Source organism: Thunnus thynnus, chromosome 6 (genome assembly GCF_963924715.1).
Source record: "Thunnus thynnus chromosome 6, fThuThy2.1, whole genome shotgun sequence".
Classification (NCBI taxonomy): Eukaryota; Metazoa; Chordata; class Actinopteri; order Scombriformes; family Scombridae; genus Thunnus; species Thunnus thynnus.
In genome coordinates this window covers 11,327,003-11,344,988 of record NC_089522.1, presented here as the reverse complement: position 1 = coordinate 11,344,988, position 17,986 = coordinate 11,327,003, and the positions used below count along the sequence as shown (strand labels likewise).

Genomic DNA, 17,986 nt, shown 5'->3' with positions numbered 1-17,986 from the left:
GGAGTCATAATAGGCAATAAGGTATATTGGCTGATCACAGATTGTATTGATTATGCGTCTACAGAGAATCATAGGAAGCTGAACTCTCTTAATGAGGCTCCCACAATAATGACAGTTTATAGGTTGTCTATTGAAAGTATTATCATAGATTTTGTGCTCTGTGTGTTGGTTTTGTACTGCCAGTGTAATACAAAGGGATATTTTAAGTTTATTTAAGTCATGTGGCTTATGAAGGGTCAACCAGGAGAGTCTGGACCACATATTCCCAGATTAAGTACCAAATAATGGGACCATAAGTCTTAATTATCCATGTCACAGAAGTCCTTAATAGGACATTTAGCAACGTGGTGAATGCATTATAGTTTTATGTGATTGTTTTGAAAGGATGTGATATAACTGAAAGATGCAAAAACTTGGCAGACTGGCTCAGCTACGCTACACTCGACTGTTTGTTAGTGTTTTTCTCCCTTTATAGGCAGTGGCTCCCAGTGGGTCAACAGGGCAAAACAACTGGGAAATAACAAATTACCTTATTCAAAAATGAAGAGTGATAGGAAACATCATGGAGGGTGTTAAATTGTCTATCCCTTAGATCCTCATACACCATATTTATGAGTTTAAAAAATACTGTTACTTTAATTATTTGGAAAACAGCACATCTGATAGTGACTTCATGATGTACTGTGCATGCAGATCTTAATGCCAGCATCCATGTTTAATATTAAAGCACCAAGTGTCAGACCATAACTCTCATTAATGTGCGTTTTATGTTTTTCATTTGCAAACTTTAACTTAATAAATTGGAAATTACATGTGTGATTGTTGGATTTCGTCAGTTGCTCTTATTTTATTCACATTCTACAGAAATCCTCCAAACATTTAATCTCTTCTGTCCGTTATTCAGAAAAGGATTTTCCACTACCTGAGAGTTTAAGTGGTGTTTTTGGTCAGATATGACCACTTGACCACATTGATATTTGTGCCTGTGAGTACTTGTACCCCATCATGCCCTCGCCCCAGATCACTGAGTCATCCTTTGGTCTGAGAATCTAATAATAAACCCATGCCTCTACTGCTATTTTAGGCCTTGGGGGGCCTGCGGGGTTGGGCATGTACGTAAGCCTGTTTGGAGGGGGTAGTGGGCTTGAGAAGACTTGCTCTCTCTCCATGTTTCTTGCTCTCTCTACCTCTCTCACAGGGCAGCTGGGGTGGGCTAAATGGGAACACATATACAGTAGAAAAGGGTGGCACTGGGGTGTCCTACAGTTGTTCAGTGACACACACACACACACACACACACGCACACACACAAGGATCCGGAGGTTCCCTTTTGTTTTCATACATCACGGATTTTACTGGAATCATTTATTCATTCTTGGGATTTACTTTGAGTTCGGTTGGATTACCTTTGTCACTGGATGGTTCCTGGATAACTTGTGTGGACATTTAATATGACTTTTTGCTGCTCCCGTGGGTGCAGACACATGTTTTGGCAACTGGTCGTCTGTGTGTGAGTAGACCGGGTGAACAAGAAGAGTGACTGACAAGAACAAACAAGCAGACGCACAGATACGAATCAACACAGCTCTTGTTAATGGTGATAGAGGGTAAGTTGGCCTCAGTGTGGTCTGTTAATCAGGTAGACAAGTTAATCATCCATTCATTCATTCAGTTAGTCAGTCAGTCATTAGATAAAAGTCTGTTGTGTCCTTTGGCCCCTTATTCAAATTTCAGCAGCATTGTGCCTTTACGGGTTTCACAACCAGCCCTAAGTATAGCCCTAATGAATCATCTATTTATATGACCTGTTTGTTTTGTCTTCAGATAGAAACCCTGTTGATCTGTTTTCTAGCCCTCTAAAATGATACATCCTTACACGTCGACCTATTTTAATATCTACTAAATCCTTCCCTGTTTTTCTATCATCTCTTCCGCTTTCTGAGGCAACACATATGTCTTCATCACTATCATTTACTTACTTGATATTTGAGATTTAGATTGAAACTAAGATCCAACAGAACTAGCTAATACAGCTGCAGTGTAAAAGCCAATGCCATATCGATATTATTTACTAATGTGAGGCAGGCGAATGACCACAGGCGCATACCTCTGTATTTACTGCCACAGTATTATATGTATTACTTTACCATAAAGTGATTTTCACAGGTCTGACTGTGCACTATCAACACATCATGAAAAGCTACCAGCTCTTGATAAATCAACTCCCTCAATCTTTCCCTTTACTTTGCATCTCCACCTTGGAGTGGCTACAAATGCAAATGAAAACTAATGTTATTAACATTATATAAGAGATACACTCATGTTATTATGGATTGCTGACCTTCTAGTCATAAACTTGCCAATCATATTTAGTCATGTGGATTATTCAGAGCCCAATTCCATCTTGTTGAGAAACTAATTGTGGCTGTAAATATGCCTTTTTCACAGCAGACATTTTGACTTGTCATAGCAGGAAAAGCACAGGTGTGACTAATAACCTTAACAATGGCTCCGTTGTACTCAAGTGTCCCAGTAAGCCACGGCAGTGTGACAGTGAGCCAGCATGTACAATACCAGGACCCTGAAACTGAAGCATCATTAATTTCATTATCTACACCTGTGCTTTTCATTATGTGACATGTCAAAATGTCTGCTGTGAAAAAGGTTTATTTTTTGTACATCCATTCATAGTACATTGCCTTTCATGGTATCCGTTCAATCACAGACCAGCCTGGTTGCCTGGCACAGCTTCAGGGAGATTATACACCTTCCAGATATGTTCACTGGAAAAGAGATGTTGAGTAGATATAGTAGTGCCATCTTACACCATCTGACTGTCTCTACATCTGGTCATCCTGAATTTTCTCCCAAGATAAGGCGAGATGTCGAGGCCTCCTTCCCAGGCCAGCCCTCAATCCTACAGGGTCAGTGAAAGAGATCTCACTGAGATAGAGCTCCATTCTGTAGACTCCATCAATGACCTCCACCGGACACACCCTGAACACAGCCACAAAGGTACAAACACACACACACACCACACACAGCCACAAAGGTACACTCACACTCACACACACACCCTGAACACAGCCACAAAGGTACACACATACACACACCGAACACAGCCACAAAAGTACACGCATACACGCACCAAACGCAGCCACACAGGTAAACACACATACACTAGGCAGAGAGCCCTGTATTTGTATTTGTATCTGTATTTGTTGAGGCAGCAAAATTATTTGTATTTGTATTTGAATAAAAGTGGAAAAAGGCTTAAAAATCCTGTTTTGTTTTCATTATGCTTTTAATCTTAGAAAATTAAAGTGTTACAATAAGTGTTCATGAATAAATTACCTTAAGAAGGAGGTCCCCACACCTGGTCTTGAACTGGAGTCTCCCAGATCATAGACGACTGCACTGACTACTGAGCTAAAACTCCACTCATCACCTCATCACAGACAGACCTCTACCTATTTATACACCCATGACACAGAGACAGCACACAATATAACGTGTAGGGAAGAACTTCAAAGGCGCTTGTTGCTTTACAGTTTCATTTATTGCCTATTTTTTACAACTTAACTTTGTGGAAAGGAGAGGGGGAACAACAGGTTATGGAGAGTCCCTTGGGAGCACTTTGTGTGTGTCAGTAGCTCAGCTTTATCTCTGGGGAACACCCCCAACTCCAGGAGTGATGTCCAAATAAGGAAATGTGCGTCATGTAGCAGGTGGATGTGAATCCCCTCATTGAGACCTGCTGATAGACGTAACAGTGGAGCAGACAGACTGAGATAGCGATGTAACCGATCTGTGTGCTGGTATTTGATATGGTTTTTTATTTCTTCCCAAAAACAAATAATTTTTTAAATATTTGTATGAAACAAATAGCCGTTAAAAACCCACTATTTGTGCTTTGCCGAATAACATATTTGTATTTGGGCACACCCTTAACATACACACACCTCAAACAGAGACACAAAGGTACACACTGACACTGACTGACCTCTCGGTATATGATTTCAGGCATGAGGCCTCCTCGCCCGGCTTACACACCCTCCCCAAATGGAAACCTTTACACATGTGACATGACAGCTGTCAATCAAAGAGGGCATCCAGTCAGCGGCAAATGGCAGAGCCGTCTGCAGGATATGTTGACACCGAGTTCATCACGTGCCTACGCCATGGGCTGCGCTATCATCACTTTGCTTCTGCTAACAGTCTTACTCATCTTCTACTTTTTAGGTGAGATATCAATTTGATTTTATTTGTTCCACCTGATAATTCCCAGTCATTTTGTCTTTCTTGCCCAATTTTCCCCAGCTTTATTCGCATTTGTCATCTTATTGGCAATTATCCACGATAATTTCCACTTCAAGCTGTATGATGTAATCATAAGACTTTTTCAAATATCTGAATCTTGCAGTATTTGGCTTTGTGTAACCCAGGATGGACAAATTGACAGTATTCCTTTATGTCTGTTGCTCCTCCAGTCCAGCAGGGCGGTGCACTGCGGATGCTGACCGACGCAGTAAGAGAGAAAGAGGCCGCAGCCACAGAGCTGTCACTGCTGATCCAAGAACTGCAGACACTGAGACACAACCTGACAGCCATGAGAGGAGCGACATGAGGAAGGAGGCACAGAAAACGAAATATGCACGCAGATACACTTTAAATACTGGACATGAGAAGGTTTAAAGTGCAGAAAAGTGTGTTTTATGGTGGATTTTTCCTTTAAGATGAAAATTGTTTGTGTATGTGAATGTCAATTGAACCATGTAACAAAAGAGATGGGAGGTTTCTGAAAATGTTTTCCCTCTCCTCCGCCCCGGTAACAAGGAGAAAGACTTTTGAATGAGCTCACATATTGTTGTTGTTTTGTGTTGGTGCTGTTATTAAAAGCAGTGTGACTGGTCGAATTAAATGAATTATTATACTATTGTATTCTCAAAGCATTACACTGCATAATACACATTTAATGTTTTTAGCAAAAAACATTATTATTGCACAAAATATTAACTGACTAAAAGTTAATATAAGTCTCTGCAAGGTAAAATGTTGCCATTCTGTCATACAAAGTGTGTTCAAATGAGACAATATCTTTAAAAATGGAAAGGCTGTTTACTTTTCATGTTGTTATTTTGTGTGAGGAAGTGTAAGTGTCATTTATTTAACATTGTGCGTAACAGAAAAAGTAGCATGTGGAACAACAGCCAGTAAAAATAAGTTTGGCTGATATAAAGTCAGCTAACCGACTCTGATCTCAAATCATTAAATGCAATAACATAAACAAGACAGTTTTCCAATGATGTATTTGTTGGCCTGTTTTTGTATTCTTGTGTTTAAAAACAAAACAAAAAAAAGGTTACGTAAGCAAAAGTTGAAGAATTTATCTCCCAATATTAGCATTAGATAACAAATTATATAATGATTTTCAAAACATTTCAATGGTTCGTGAACTGTGTGTAATTATGTCATAATCTTTACATAAGACTCATCATTTTGTTTTTACTCATTTCTTAAAAGAAGCAAATATGTTTGATTAGATTTGATGTTCACCCAGATTTTACGTCCCTAGGCCAGCCGTTCAAATTTATTTTGTTTCCTGCTGCAAAAAGATTTTATTCACTGTCGTTCAAGATCTTCTTCTGATGAATGCAGCTCAGAAAATGTAAAAAGTAACAGTAAGTAGAGAGAAAGAAATTAAGAAATGTAAATGAGTTGCTGCCGCTGAGTGCTGGAGTTTCAATCAATTCAATCAATTTTTATTTATATAGCGCCATATCACAACAAAAGTCATCTCAAGGCACTTTTCACATAGAGCAGGTCAAGACCGTACTCTTTGTCAAAGTAATAAAATAATTAAAATCAATGAATAGTTTAACCAAGAAGTTTCTCATATAATTTAAATCAAAATTTAAAATTTAACGAGAAAAAATTGATCTGAATTTCAGCCAAAGATCTGAGCAGCGGCTGACGGCATCTTAACAGAGAGGTTTGGGTTACACATCTCTCTCTCTGTTCTCGTTGTTGGTCTTCTCCTGACACTCCGGTCCGGTCCAGCCCGGGTAGCACTGACACAGGAAGTGGTCCTGAAAAGCTTTGTCACTGGAGGAGTCAGGGAGGAAGTTGACGTCATTAGGATTGGAAGTGATAGCTGAAGGTGAAGAGAGCATGTGACCGGAGCTGGGGTCTCGCCTGGCACAGCGCCCGTTGCCACGGCAACGCATGATGCAACAACGCTGGGTGTCGGACCTCAGTGCCCAGACGAAGGGACCCAAGACGGTGCGAATGTAGTCTCTGAGAAGGCTGCACTGATGCTGGCGAGAGAAAGAGAGGGTTACACACACACACACACACACACACAAATAACCTTCTCATACACAACATACCTTGGATTTGGCAAATTTCATATCTCCCCATAACACCACTCCAGCAGCTCCCAGTGACGCACTCTCTCCCAATGTGTGCATCAGGTCTGTCTGCACACACACACACACACACACTATGTTAAGTTGCTAATAATGTGGTCTGTGTTTGTATGTGTTTATGAGCAGCTTTACATCCTACCTTATTAAGAAAGTTGAGAGAGTGTGTGAATGCTAGCCTAGCGTAGGGAAGGACAGGTGTGGTGTGGTTGCCACGGCGCCAAAGAGATGCAACCCTCAAAGCCTCCAGCAGCCTGTGTCTGAGTGCAGAAGACAGAAATGTCCATCAGTAATGACCTGCCTGCTCAAAATTTAGCTCAACTGGAGATGATTAAGAGATAAATAAAGTTGGATTTCAAAGACGTCCACGTAAGATGTTTTTACGACTGAGGTAGCTTGATGTGAGTGAACATATCTTCATGTTTCTTACCTGACCATCAGAGCTGCGTCCATGGATCCTGCTAGCCGCTGTGGCAGGTATATGCTGGGATAGAGAGCAGTGGACTGACTCCAGAGCCAGGACAGACGATTATTCTGCTCTCTGGTCCCCTTGTGGCAACGACCTGTGTAGCTTTTATCTGATCATACACATAAAACAAGAACAACACAGATCAGTTTTTTATCATCAGTAATACCTGACTTTAAGATTAAATAGCTAGTTAAGTTTTTGTACTTTTTAATGACAGTTAATCAGTGATTTATAACAAAGTACTTGCATCATCTCATTACAGCAATGTTGAAAGAATTATATAATCTGCCTAAAAACCTTTCTGGGTCAAAAAAGAAATCTGTACATACAGTTAAAGTTAGTCCTACCTGTCTTTCTCTTATTCTTATTGGCGCAGACTGGAAAACCATAAAACCCCCAAAGTCCCTGAGGACGATCTCTGACCATTGCCCGCATCGTCTCCTCCATGAACCTCCGCGCGCTCTCCTCAAACCTCTGCCTCGCCAATAACGTCACGGCCTTGTCTGACAAATCCGGACTCTCCTGTCTCACCAGCAGCTTGGACAGTCTTCTGTACTCCATCTTGGTTCCGAAGTTTCTCTCCCACACTGGCCGCCACTCTTCCCAGTCGATGACAGCTAAACCGGCGAAGTCTGGCAGCAGCATACCTGATATCTGTGTCTCTGCAAGGGAAAGGTGAGCGGCGAGGTCACTGAGCTGCGGGATTCCACCGTTCACCTTGTTGCCGTCTCGGGAGAGGTACGGGTATTTCCCCAGGTGGTCCCGGTAGAAGATAGTCATTTTCTGAAAGGTTTGAACATTTATCCACGTGAGAAATATCACCATACTTTTTTTAAGCCACTTTTAGCTTGTTGTTTTGTTTTTACAGCACATTTACTCAAATCTAGCAGCGCAAGAGACAAATATTTTTCCCTGGAGTTGATGGAGACCAAACCAAAGGTCAAAGTGATTATTTGACTTACATTTGTCATGTGGACAGAAAGAAAACTCCAAATGAATGTCAACACATTAGCCATAACAACTTTATAAGGCAAAAATATGTCCCCTCTGCAACCCAAATGACCAGAAAATTAATCAGCGCAGCTTTATAGGAATGTTGGAACAATGATTGTCAAAACTGAATAGAGTGTCTCAAGTGAAATTCAAGATTTTTAATTATGAACCTCAAAATATATTAGCATGAAAATGGTCCCATTTAAGGGCACCGGCACAACGTTCTGGCAGTTTTAGACCTGAGACCTCCTAAATCCATGATCAATTTTCTAAAAGTTTACTGGAAATGTATTTCATATTTGCCTACATATATTATTTTAATCCTTAGCACAGTGAATCTATGTCCATGATGATCAGTGAGGTATTAATCCCATTGATAATACTGTACTGAGATCAATCACCTGTCCCTGGAAGCTCTGCTGTCGGTTCGCCACTATATCGAAATCTCTCAGGTCCAGGTTGACGTTGTATCGTTCCAGACAGTGCGACGTGGGCATGTTCCACACCACAACAAAAGGCCGGTCCTGCAGGACTGGACCTGCTGCGGCCACGGCAGGCAGGGTGTATCCACGGGTGGAGGTTTGTGACAAGGAGGTGCAAGGGAGGGGAGAGAGGAAGAGGAGGAAGACGGAGGGGAGAGGGAGGTGAGACAGCACCATGGCTGCTCATCCACTGACGTGTCCTTCCTGACAGGAGAGAGAAACAGGCCGGTGAGATTTATTCACAAGGAACTTTCCTGCAACTACTGTAAGAAATTCAACACACACAGTTACAACAATTAAAAAAGCCATTAATTAGTTGTTTGGACACTGAGGTCATTTTAACACCTTCTAAGCTTTTATTTGATGATTTATCTCCAGACAAGTAATAAAATGGTAAAATAAACACAAATCAACCAAATATTTCAATAAATTCTCTTTATTTCCATAATTTTTCATCATTGAAACAACAAGATATAAGATTTTCATCAGTTTAATCAACATTAACAGATCTTTAAAACATGAATAAGGCTTCAGTTCATAAAGGCACATTATCACAATGTCACATAACTCAAAAATAGCAGCAGATAATGACTAGATTTACAGTACATATACAGTAATTCACCTGTTGGCTTGTTTGGTGGAGCCAAACTCATGTTTTCAAAATTCCCTTTGCAGAGAGCAAAACGTTGGTGGGTATTCTTTGATTATTGATTGATTATTGATTGATCATTTGTGATATTTTCTAATTTACCTGTTTGCTTACTTGGGTTCCAAAATAAATTTTGTGTTTTTTTTTTGTCTCCTCCCAGTGAAACTTACTAAACCAATGATTGATTTCTTTCACTTGAGCTCCAGTTTATGCAGCAAAGAGATCAAACCCCTATAAATTCAAACCTGTGACATCCTTGTCACAATCCCACCTTGAACCATTCACAATTGCTTAAGTATTGTAAACATGTAGAATCTAAATCACTTCTTTGGAAGTGAAAAAAAAAGTTGAATGTACCCAAATTGCCTTTTATCATAATCCAAGCAGCAGATAATCTGACAATTAACCGTCTTCTTCATTTCAAAAATATCAGATAAAATGCCAGATTATGAAAATAAAAGGTTGTAAAATATAACATCGTAATTTTCATTAAAACCATCTGCCGAAGTCAAATCTCAAACAAAGTTCATTAATAAATACTGAGGTTTTAAACAATGAGCTGAGTTTGAGAGCTGTATGATATCTCTAGTTGTACACTGGTGGATTGTGTTTCTATATTTGTGTCTTCATGCATGAACCTGTGATCACTTACTGTGTGTCAGTAAAAGATATAAGCCTTCAGACTGTGCATGAGTGTGTTTAAATGTATGAATGAATGAATGTGTAAATGCAAACTTCTTTTCTGTGTTTCTTTGGTTTATTAACACATTTCTGTCTCTGAAGTCGTTCCTTCGTTACACCGTATCTCTGAGAGACCGATAATGATGTGTGTGTTTGTATGTTTGCATTCCTGTTAGTGTCTGAGTGTGTGTTCTTCAGATGTCTTTGTGCATCCAATAGATGGCTACTCCCTTGGCGTCTCTGTAGGGAGTTTCAGTGAGAGTCTGAACCACCGGCTGCCCTGCAGACTGAGGAGGAGGAGGAGGACGAGGGATGGAAGGAGGAGGTGGAGGGATGGATGAAGGAGGAGGAGGAGAAGGAGGGATGGATGAAGGAGGAGGAGGAGGAGGAGGAGGGATAGAGGTAGGAGGTGGAGGGATGGATGAAGGAGGAGGAGGAGGAGGAGGAGGAGGAGGAGGAGGAGGAGGAGGAATAGAAGGAAGCGGAGGTGGTGGTGGAGGAGGTAAACTAGTAGGTGGAGGTGACCCTACAACACAAGCCCCTCCTGAGTCTCTGTTCCCTTTATGTACTTGAGCATCTGTCTCTGTTCGTGTTTGTTTCTGGGCGTCTTCACTCGGCATTCTGGAGAACCTCAGAAGCATCTCCATGGGAACGAACGCTGTCATGGAGCCTGCGTTCTGCACCGGCGTCGACAGCACGTAGCCGATGTGGGCGTAGAAGTGCTGCTTATCGTGGGTGGTCAGGCACAAGCGCTTGAAGCCTCGGCTTTTGGCGTAGCGTTCAGTCTCCTCCATCAGAGTCCGGCCGTAGCCCTTCCCCCGCTCTGCCTTGGACACAACCACCGACTCGACAAACAGGCTGCCGCTGTGACCTACGACCCGGGACAGCCGGACGTGCCCGAGCAGCCGCTCTGTCTCTCTGTGGCCCTGCAGGAGAACCAGGCAGACGGGGAACTCCGCGCATGACTTCTGCAGGGAGTGAACGCGGGCTGCCTGGCTCCTCTGCCACTCGGAGTTGACCAGGTCTGCGCAGGGAACCAGCAGGTCGGGACGGCGGTGGATCGGAACCACACGGATCTTCTCTGGCTGTTCAGAGTCTGTGTGTAGCTTCTCTGTCACTTCTCCGTCCACCGTTAAGATCTCACAGACTCTCTCAGCGTGTTGTGTCTGACAGTCTGATGTTGAGATGGGACGCAGATCAGCGTTCAGTCCGTCTCCCGTCTCCTCTTTGGATGTTATGGGTTCAGACCTGTGGTGATCAGGGTTTAACTCAAATCAGTCCTATGGCTCAGAGTAAGGTGTTAGAAGTGTTAGAAAATGTCTTCAGCATGCAGTTCCTCAATTCTGTGTTTAGTCTTATTACATAACACAGCACGTAGTTTGAGCAAACAGGTCTAAGTGATCAAAGATGCACTCAAAGTACGATGTACGGTGGCCCTGAGGGGCAAAACACAACAAAAAAAATTTCATATTACGGCTTTGTTGTTATTTTGTAAAATGTTGTGTTTGTGTGTTTTTTGAATTGTTGCTGTGTATTCTGATTTGTTATATGTTTTCTAAAGTGATATTGAGTTTTTGGTTTTTGTTGTTGTGTCTCGCACCTCAGTGCCACCGTACAGACGAGATATTCTCAATCAAATCTAACGGTAACCAGATAAACGAGACTCTCGTTCTCTCTACAGCAGAATACACACTTGGATCAGATGTTGAATCTTTCTGATAGTTCCTACTGTAAGCTCAGCACCGCTGTAAGAGGAGACACATGCAGGAGGATAAAACTAGAGTGTTGATCTCCTCCTAATCTACACTTCACATTTTCACTGTAACCTTTACTGTCTCCCTCTCCTGTTTCTAAGTAGACTGATGGGAGTTATGCACCTTGCTCAAGGACACTTTTGGTGAACACAGAGTCAATCATGTTCATGTAGTTCCAGTGTGACTATCAAGCGACCTTCTAGTCACGGCTTTCTGAGGACTTCCTGTATGACTTTCTTATCAATTATTTGGCAAGTGAATGGATAAGTACTTTAAAAACACATTACCCTTGTGTGTTTCAGATGTCAACTATTATCACACTCGTATTTCCCAGATCCTGTTTTGGTGCGCCGGATGATTGTTATATCATGTTTATTAATGTAACTTTGTGAGACCTATTTTTACTATTTTGTCATTTTGGCCAGATCTCCCCAGTAAAAGAGATAATGTATCTCAACAGACTTCCTGGTTAAATAAAACGATGTGCGTGTGTGTGACAGTGTGTGTGTGTGTGTGCATGTGCTGATTCATTAATGTGCACCTACAGCGTCTCTTTACAGTTAACTGGTGTTGTTTCTAGGAACTTTCAGATGAAAAATGACCTGTGAAGACACCCATCTAATACATGAGCAGTGAGTCTGAAATATTGGTAGACTTCAAACTTTTAAATAATCCTTTAAAGTGATCTTAACTGAAGAAACCATGTATTTAGTCCATTTGGTTGATTTACAACATTTACATTGACATAGTTTAAGTACAACCTGATGTCTCCAACAGATCTTTGTAGAGTTACTGTGGCGTCTTGTACTGTTGTATAATGCTCTTCGTGGCATCAGTCTGAATGGGGAAGCTTTAGCTCCTTAACACATCTTACCACACAATTTCTAAACAAGGCTGAGCTGCAATGAAGTGAAGATATATTTCACATGCAATACAAGTATACTGGTTTCTGTCTCTGCGTGTTGGTTTAGAATTTCTTCCTATTTTAACAGTTTTAGTACATGAAAACATTCCTCATAAGTGTAAAATCTGAAGGATTCAAGCAGCAGCTTCATATTCTCCTGTCACATCATATTATTAGACCATAATGTCAAATGTTGGCGATTTTAAACTCAGAGTGAGTCAACAGATGGTTGAAGATAGCCGTGTTTGTGTGACAGCTGATGCTATCGTACATTTCTAAGGCCAATAACACTGTTGCGAGGATGATTTTCAGTTCACATGCTCTTTACTAGACTTTAAAATGATCTTTAAAGAGGCAGAAATACAGAGTTAATTTAAAAAGCTGTCAACACTGAGGAGTGGCTGACTGTTTTCACAGCGCCCGATCGTGTTTATGAAGAAACGATGCAAATATGAAATATTTTTTTCAAAGATTTGCAGTGACCCAAAGTGTCTGCAATTAATATCATTATTATTATTATTAAGATATATTTTTAAAAATGTATAAAAAACTAACTCACCGTGAGAGAAAAGCTGAAGGCAAACACCTGACTCTCAAACAGCTAAGAACTGACTAAACGCAATTTTACACAAGAAGAAGAAGAAGAAGAAGAAGAAAAGGGATGTTTGAAAGATGAAACAGGAAACTTGCAGTGAGCTGATAATTACACAGACAATGAATAAGATGACAGCACGTGCTGCTTTTCTTAAAGAAGATGACCACAGTTATGTGGCACTTCAGACACAGGATATTGGTTACATCTAAATTTGGCCTTAAAAGCAGGAAATAACACCTTTTTTTAAAAATAGCATGTAGGGCATTTATTATATGCTGTATTGCAAAGAAATATTGGTAAAGATCAATATTTTGAGATCCTCGTTCTCTAAAATTGAGTGTTCAGTCAGCCATGAGGCAGTTACTCCCTCACATTGTTCTGAGACCAGCAAGAAAAAATACTTTTGCAAATAAAAATGTCACTTTTTTTTAACATCATTCAGCAGATTGCAAAATTTTATTCAATATTGTGGTGTTTTCAAAGTTAATATATGTCTTGTTTGGGTCTTTCCTCCTCTGCTGGCCTTGTTGTGCAAACATTTAGCTTCACAGTTACTTTTACAGGATTTTATGGTTTAAATGTGGTATTTTCAACGATCCATTACATATTTTTAAGCTTTTCTGATTAAAAAACAAACAATAAACATAGAATCAAAGGTTTAATAGTCACTGTGAATGTGACATTGATTACTTGAAGACAGTTTTGCACGCAGCTTTTTGTTTTGTATATATGTGAGTGACGTGATCCAGTCAATTAATATAAGAAGAATGTGTATTTAAACATCAATCATGACACATCCTCCAAACAATTACTTTACAGTTTATTTAATATCACCTTGAGTAAATAATCATGCACTTTTTATTTATACGTTGGTTTACTGTATAATCCTTCAACATGTCCGGAGGCCCCACACTAAAAGCAGGGCATCCAAACATTAGTTAAGACTCGAACTTCTAATCAGAGGCGCCTCATGGACGCGGGTTTCCGTGGACCATGGACCCCCGGCTGCGGATCGCTGCTTGACGCCACACCATACTATGGGGCGGCGCACGAGAGCACAAAAAAAAAAAAAAAAACGAGAGGAAAAAAACTTTTCAATTAAAAAAAAAATCGTACTTAGATGACACTCTAACGAGGCGAAGATAATAGATGTTTTTCACCATTATTTTCAATTTATGGGCTCAAATTGTACGTCTGCGCGTGAAACACGTCACAAAGATTGAACATACAAGAGAGTTATCCCCTTCCGCTCCGCCTTTCGCTTAAAGATACTTTAAAGTCCATGACACAAACGGAGCCTTTACACTTTACAGTTGTATGAACTGAGGATCTTGGAGATTGATTAATTAAAATAAAGCAAATTTCTAGCTTCAGACCTCTCCGATATATTGTTTGGGCATGCTAGTCCACTTAGGTAAACCTAATTGTAGATATTATTTTAACACCTACGTAACATGCAGTAAACAGCACTGTGACTCAACACTCATGAAATTTTGATAATGCTAAAGAAATCATTTTATTCCGTTACATATCAGGAAGCCCCGCACTAGAGGCAGGGCATCCAAAAATTACAGGAAAACCTGAGGCTTCCTGGCTATTGCTTGCTTATGTTGTTGTTGTTATGATTGTTGATCTGGCCGCCATAAGGACATCCTGTTGAAAAACGCATTAGATAACTCCGTTAAGCGTGAGCACCGGATCCTATTCTCTGCCTTACCCTCCTCTACTACGGTTCGTGGATACTCGTTTAGCATGACACCATTCAAATTAATATGTACATCAGATATATTACGCGTTTACACTGTGCAGTAATCCCACCACTAAGATTTAGGAGAGCTATGAGTATAAACAGTTTAGCAGATACATGTACACGGTGCATTATGGGAATATGGCAACCAAAACCACACCTCTACTTTTAGAATAAGGTTATGTTGTTTAGAAACTGCAAATATATGTATTTTTGTTTAAAAAACGATGTAATTAGATAACACTTAAACGAGGCGGGGATATTAGGTGTTTTCATTGTTATTTTTTTCCATGTATGGGCTCAAATCGCGTTAAACACGTGACAAAGATTAAATGTACAAGAGAGTTATCCCCCTCCGCTCCATGTCCACAAACCATCACACAAACGGAGCCTGAACACTTTATAGCTTAATGAACTGAGGATCTTGAGGACTTGGTTATATATAGTAGCTATTCTAAGTTTCTAACTCCCTGCCTCTCCGATATATTGTTTGGACATACATGTCATTTCTTTATACGCTAAAAGTACACGCTAATGTGCAAGCTATAAAATAAAATAGTTACCGATTCATTTCTTTGAACATCTCAGAAAGCCCCGCAATAAAGCAGGGCATCAAAAAATTGGGTGAAACTCTTATTGTTCCTCTCCACGGAAATCTTTAGTAAAAGGCGAAAGATTTATACGATCTGAAGAGAAACAAGAGTGTACTGACTGAAAAATAACTAAGTGCCGGTAGCCATTCTCCGCCTTACGCTCCTCTGTTACGGTTCGTGGGAACTCGTTTTAACATGACACACTTTCAATCAATACGTACATGAGTATATATTGAATATTGAGTGTTTGCACTGTGCAATAATCCTACACAAATGTTTTGTAGAGCTGTAAATGTAAATAGTTCTGCAAATACCGTAATTGCAACATGTACACAATGCATCATGGGAACATGGCGACCAAAGCCACGCCTCTACTTTTAGAATAACGTTATACTGTTTTGGAAATTGAAAAAACTATGTATTTTCGATTTTAAAAAAATATTTATAATTGGATGACACTTAAATGAAGCGAGGATATTAGATGTTTTCACCGTTAATTTTCAATTATAGGCTAAAATCATAACGCATGCGCATTAAATACTCCAAAGATTAAATGAACAAGAGAATTGTCCCCTTCCTCCCACCCTGTGGCGCAATATACTTTCAAGACAGTATATTTTTTTACTGAGCCGTAAGCAAATCTAATTTCCTTCAAGGAGACATGTTGTACTTTTCTTTCAAGGCGGCGACAGCATCTACTGCAATTAAAACATTTCATTCAGAAACAGCAAGGTTTTGTAGTCGTATCAATTCCGCACTTGCGCAGTACGACACATTTACTTGCAGGTATTCGTGTAAATAAATCATCCTAAATTTATTGTCTGTGTACGAAAACACACAGCTATCTCATCCATATTCAATCTTAGACGGAACCGTTGAGTATTTTTTGCCTAATTTTATTTTATGTGCACATATATATATGTCTACAGACGGAAGCTCTTTTATCACTCTTTCTCTAGAACCAACAAATCCTTTCTCTCTATCTGTTAACTTAATCTTGTAGGCATAATAAATAAAGCAAGTATAGCTTTTGAGTAAGCAAACAAACTATTGATTAGCAAGGCAGTGACATAATGGCACTGTACTTTTATATAAAAAAAAAAGTGAGGAAGACAAAGCCACACATCTCCAGTCAACTGTAATATACCGAAATAAACAGATCTTGTAGCCTCAAACATGGGATTTAAGTTTCTCTGGAGCTTGTTGCACTTTTCACACTAACAAACCCGTAGCGGCAAGTAGATGTATGCGCTACTATCGACTGTTGTGACATCAAAACGTCTTCTTATTTGTAGTTTGTAACTTGTATTCACGACGAAAAGACGCCCAACTCTCCCCTATGACATGTTACGACTGCTTCAGTAGGTAAAACCAGCAGATAATCGTCAATATCCACTTTGTAAAACCACATTTGCCCTCCTCCCTTTTTGGCTTCCATGTAAGGTAAAACTACACAAGTGACAGGAGTCCACACGGCATGCTAGCTAGCTCATTTGCTTATTTTCAGCAATAAAAGTGGACACGCCGCGGTGACATTAGTAGACACGCTCAAATCAACTAGGTTCACTTTTCATTACCGGACACAATTGTACATTTTCGGTTGTTTCCACCTCACTGTAACGTTACCTACATCTTTTTAATCTGGCGGTCGGTCGCCGGTGAAGTCCTCCGAGAGCTTGTGTGGACGCCTGACAGCTGATCTGAGGTCGGCTTCAGTTCCCCCACCAGCTAATCACAGCGGTGGATACCAGCTGATAACTGATCCACGGTCAGTTTACAACCGTAAATACGGTTTTATGATTAACGGAGCATGTTGAGCTGCTGATCGTCTCACTGGTGTGTGAGGGCATGACTGCCACCCTGCGGATGGGAGTGATATTAAAATAAAAGATAGATAAAAGATAAAATAAAGATACCGACCTATTGGTACCATAGATTGTATATAAATCAACATATATTAATATAACACATATAATATTATGACAACATATAAAACATCTTTATATACAGTCTATAGTTTATATTGGACAACACATCACAAAACTCTGGTGGACAGACTATGTGTATTGAGGTGAAATGTTATCTATTTACAAAATATAATCTGCATTGCTCATGTGACTCATCTTTGTAGCTGTGTAAAAACAGTTATCTACAGTTACTGTCTATGAAACTGTATATTATGTGTTTAACACAATGTGTATTTACTGCAGGGCTGTTGTATTACTAGGTAAGGTGTTTATTTTGTCCATCCCTGTGCATGGCTGAATCATCATAAAAAATAAAAAAAAAACTGTTTTACCACATTCAATACTGGGCACTGAAGGTCTAGCAGAGTTTGAGTAGAAATTTAATAAAGAGGCAAGACTTTTAACAAAATGTTTGCTTTATTTTTTTTCAGTTTTTTTTATCCAGGACAACTCATTCAAGGATAATCAAGGAGAAATAAGCACTAATGTTTTTTATTAGAATTTTTTTTTCTGTTTTTACATTTTGTCAGAGATGAATGGTGAATTTTTATCAGAATTGGTCAAAGTAAAACAAAAAATAATAAATGAATATATAATAACAATACATTAATAATTAATTCAATACAATGAAGTGTGGCGTCAATGATAGAATAACAATGGCCCAGAAATGTAGGGTTGTTATCGTTTTCACCGCTTCTTCTGTGGTACTGCAATAATCACCAGCACT

The 17,986-nt window shown here is 39.8% G+C and overlaps 3 protein-coding genes and 1 non-coding gene across 5 annotated transcripts; 1 reads left to right on the top strand and 3 right to left on the bottom strand.

Moving 5' to 3' along the window:
• The first annotated feature begins 1,175 nt into the window (after nt 1-1,175).
• si:dkey-20d21.12 (uncharacterized protein LOC556245 homolog) lies at nt 1,176-5,292 on the top strand. Of its 2 annotated transcripts, XM_067591679.1 has the most exons (4): nt 1,181-1,607; nt 2,873-3,015; nt 4,024-4,242; nt 4,491-5,292. In XM_067591679.1, the coding sequence occupies exons 2-4, from the start codon at nt 2,883-2,885 to the stop codon at nt 4,625-4,627; spliced, it is 489 nt and encodes a 162-aa protein (XP_067447780.1). In that variant the 5' UTR covers nt 1,181-1,607; nt 2,873-2,882; the 3' UTR covers nt 4,628-5,292. The 2 variants fall into 2 exon arrangements, with proteins under 2 accessions (XP_067447781.1, XP_067447780.1); XM_067591680.1 differs by lacking the exon at nt 2,873-3,015 and having other exon boundaries at nt 1,176-1,607.
• On the bottom strand, nt 4,489-17,043 carry hyal3 (hyaluronidase 3). The gene is made up of 7 exons (XM_067591678.1): nt 16,923-17,043; nt 8,289-8,573; nt 7,242-7,677; nt 6,856-7,003; nt 6,568-6,685; nt 6,390-6,479; nt 4,489-6,317 (listed from the first exon to the last, which is right to left on the bottom strand). Exons 2-7 carry the CDS (start codon nt 8,544-8,546, stop codon nt 6,000-6,002), a joined length of 1,368 nt encoding a protein of 455 aa, XP_067447779.1. The 5' UTR covers nt 8,547-8,573; nt 16,923-17,043; the 3' UTR covers nt 4,489-5,999.
• Nucleotides 8,602-13,986, bottom strand: LOC137185253 (N-alpha-acetyltransferase 80). The gene is made up of 3 exons (XM_067593602.1): nt 13,945-13,986; nt 12,917-12,969; nt 8,602-10,947 (listed from the first exon to the last, which is right to left on the bottom strand). The coding sequence occupies exons 1-3, from the start codon at nt 13,984-13,986 to the stop codon at nt 9,894-9,896; spliced, it is 1,149 nt and encodes a 382-aa protein (XP_067449703.1). The 3' UTR covers nt 8,602-9,893.
• LOC137185430 (U5 spliceosomal RNA) lies at nt 15,290-15,405 on the bottom strand. The gene has a single exon (XR_010928877.1). It is a non-coding gene; the product is annotated as a U5 spliceosomal RNA (small nuclear RNA).
• Nucleotides 17,044-17,986: the final 943 nt, after the last annotated feature.